The sequence below is a fragment of the Chondrus crispus genome, genomic scaffold (genome assembly GCF_000350225.1).
Source record: "Chondrus crispus Stackhouse genomic scaffold, scaffold_74, whole genome shotgun sequence".
Classification (NCBI taxonomy): domain Eukaryota; phylum Rhodophyta; class Florideophyceae; order Gigartinales; family Gigartinaceae; genus Chondrus; species Chondrus crispus.
In genome coordinates, this window is record NW_005178676.1 from 154,806 (window position 1) to 157,582 (window position 2,777).

Here is a 2,777-nt window from a genome sequence, read left to right on the forward strand (position 1 = left end):
CGTGCAGAGGGTCCGAGGCGGTGGCGAGCGGGGCGTGCGGCGCGAGGGCGGGGGCGGCGGTGAAGGCTGGGGACGTCATTGCAAGGGGCATTGCGAGGGGCATTGCAGGGGGGCGGTGCGGGGTTGGGGGGAGGGCGTGGGGGGGGAGCGACGGGTTAAGGGCAGGGGTTGGGTAAGGGGAGATGAGGGCGGGGCGGAATGGGAATGGCGACGGGAATTAAATCGGGGGGTAGAATTGTTGGGCTCGCGGTGCAAGGCTGGGATGATAGCAAGGCCGGTGGGATGGGCGGGAGGGAAACACTTGGCGGAAATTGGCGGTTGACAGGTCGGCGTGGGCGAATGGGAGGGTTTGGCGGGCCAATCGCAGGGCGATGCGCGGACGGGTGGACGGGCGGGCGGTGGTGATCTCGCGGGGGGGTCACGTACAGTTCGCAGATCCGCGCTGCACCGAAGTGTAACAGAGTCTTACAGAACGACTACGTTTGGGGGCGTGGATTCCGATGATGACGGCTGGAGAGTGGCACTTTGTCTTACAGTACAGAAGTTTCCAGATGGGGGCCGTGAGCCCATCATTTATTTATCTAACTTTCAACGGAGGGTCGATGGTGAATATCGCACGGGCGTTAGGTTTCGCAAAGGGTTTCTCTGCGATCGCGCAGGATTATGGCCAAGTCAACCTCGCCCTTCGAAGCCTCGCCCTTCGAAGCCTCGCCCTTCGAAGCCTCGCCCTTCGAAGCCTCGTCCTTCGGAGCCCCGTCCTTCGGAGCCCATACGGAACTGCATTGGATACTGAACTGGAGGTCCCGCATCGAATTGCACACCAGCAAAAGCGCACCGGAAAGCGGACCGTGTACCCTACAGTACGTGCGTTTGGAGGCGAGTTTCATGAGATACTGTAGCCAACCCGCCGTGCCATGCAGTGCCGTACAGTTCCTACAAACGTCGACCACAGCGCACGGCTTCCGCTGAGAGATCAACAAAAGGGGCTATCTATCGCCCTCTTTAAAAAACAAACATTCAAAAAAGACTATTATCCCCCACCTGCAACCGCCACGACCTAGAAACCGAGCGAGCTTTGTGGCTGCCACCCGGGCGCCCAGCCCTCATACCCGCTTTCCACGAACGGGTCAGTCTGCGCCTTGACGCCGTACTCGGTCGCGGCCACGCTCATGGCTGCGTATTCCTTAAGCGGGCTAGGCATCCACGGCTTGCTCTTCCTCGCAATCGCGGGCCTAATCTCATTCGACGGCCAATACGAGTCCAGGTTCTCACCCTGGATCTGCTCAGTCACGGACAGCTTCCCTCCCATCACCCCATCCACGCCCAGCACCCCGGCAGCGTACGCCCCGTTCCCCCACCGGATCGCGCTCGCCATCTTCGGAAACTGCACGTACGCCCGCTCCTCATAGTCGCACCCCCTCCCACTATACACGGCCTCCAGCGACGCGTTGTACCGCATCTGCGCCTTCTCGCCCACCCCCATCATACCGGCCCGATACTCGGTCGCGAGCGCGGCCACGCGCCTGTTGTCCGCCTCACCCCGGACGCGCCCGTCCATGCACGCCGTGCCGTACACGCCGCCGGCCACCTTGTCGCTCTTGTACTGCCTGTCGACGCACTCGAACATGTAGTCGGCGACGGGGTCGTCCTCGCGCTCAAAGTAGCGCGCGCAAGCGCGCATGCGCTCGGCGCGGCCGCGCACGCCGGCCGCGGCGCGCGCCGGGAACGTGACCGCGTACCGCTCGAGCGCGTGCGACCCCGCGGCCGAGATGATGGCCGCGCGCCGCGTCGCGTACAGGTCTGCGTAGCGCGCCGACGCCGACGCCTGGCGCAGGCGGAAGGCCGCGGCCAGCGAGGCCAGGCGCGTCGTCTCGGCGACGTTCGACCCGCCCGTGCCCTCCGTGCACTGCGGCGTGTACTCGCCGAACGGCGTCGCGGCTTGCTTGGCCTCGCACGTCTGCGAGGCGTGCATGAATTTGTCGGCCGCTTTCGTGATGACCGGCGTGGTCATTGTGAGCGTCGGGCGCGCGGGGGGCGCGAGAGGGGTGACGGCCGCCGCGCCGGGGAGGGGCGGGCGCGTGGCGAGCGGGAGTGAGGCGGTGAAGGCGACGGTCATGGTGGTCGCGTCTGGTGGGGGCTGGGGAGTGGGGGGGATGGGGAAGAATGTGGCCGGGATGGCAGGTAGCAGGTCGGGCGAGCGGGGATGGGATAAGGAAGAAGGGAAACCCTAGGAATTGGGGGGTTGTGTGATACGGGGAGTGTTGGAGGAGCGGAGAGAGTGTTTCGGCCTCACACATCGCATGCGTGCAGGGTCTGGCAAAGGGGTCACCAACCACGACAATCTCGTGAGATCTGCTCCCGGGGGCGCTTGCATATCGGAATCGGGATCCGAATCCAAAATCCCGATCGCAGTTTGCAAAGCAACTCAATCCAGATTCTCATTTGTAGCTCCCTTTTTAAAGGGAGCTACAGTATAAATGCGAATCTGGATAGTAGGTTAATTTGCAAATCAACCTTCCATATTCGGCCAAGTGTCATCGGCTTGATTCTCTTCATTCCGCTGACTACTGTACAAACTATGGCTTTTCAAATGGCCCCTTTCCCTCCAAACTCACACTTTAAATTCAATTTTCCCGCCAAACTTCCCTCCCCTGCCATGCCGCTCCCCAACCTTCCCTCCTCTCTCCCCAACTCCTCCCGTCCCCCGCACCAACCCTTCACCGCCATCTCGCAGGATGCCCGCGCCCTTAACCGCCTTCTCCACCGCCCTCGCCCGC

General features: G+C 62.9%; 1 protein-coding gene across 1 annotated transcript in view; it reads left to right on the forward strand.

The window, feature by feature from the left end:
* The window catches only part of CHC_T00007458001 (hypothetical protein), a 2,361-nt gene extending 2,185 nt beyond the window's left edge, over nt 1-176 (forward strand). Inside the window, exon 3 of the mRNA XM_005711061.1 lies at nt 1-176. This exon is cut by the window's left edge and continues 565 nt beyond it. Within this exon, the coding sequence (XP_005711118.1) occupies nt 1-176 (176 nt within the window).
* The last annotated feature ends 2,601 nt before the right edge of the window (nt 177-2,777 follow it).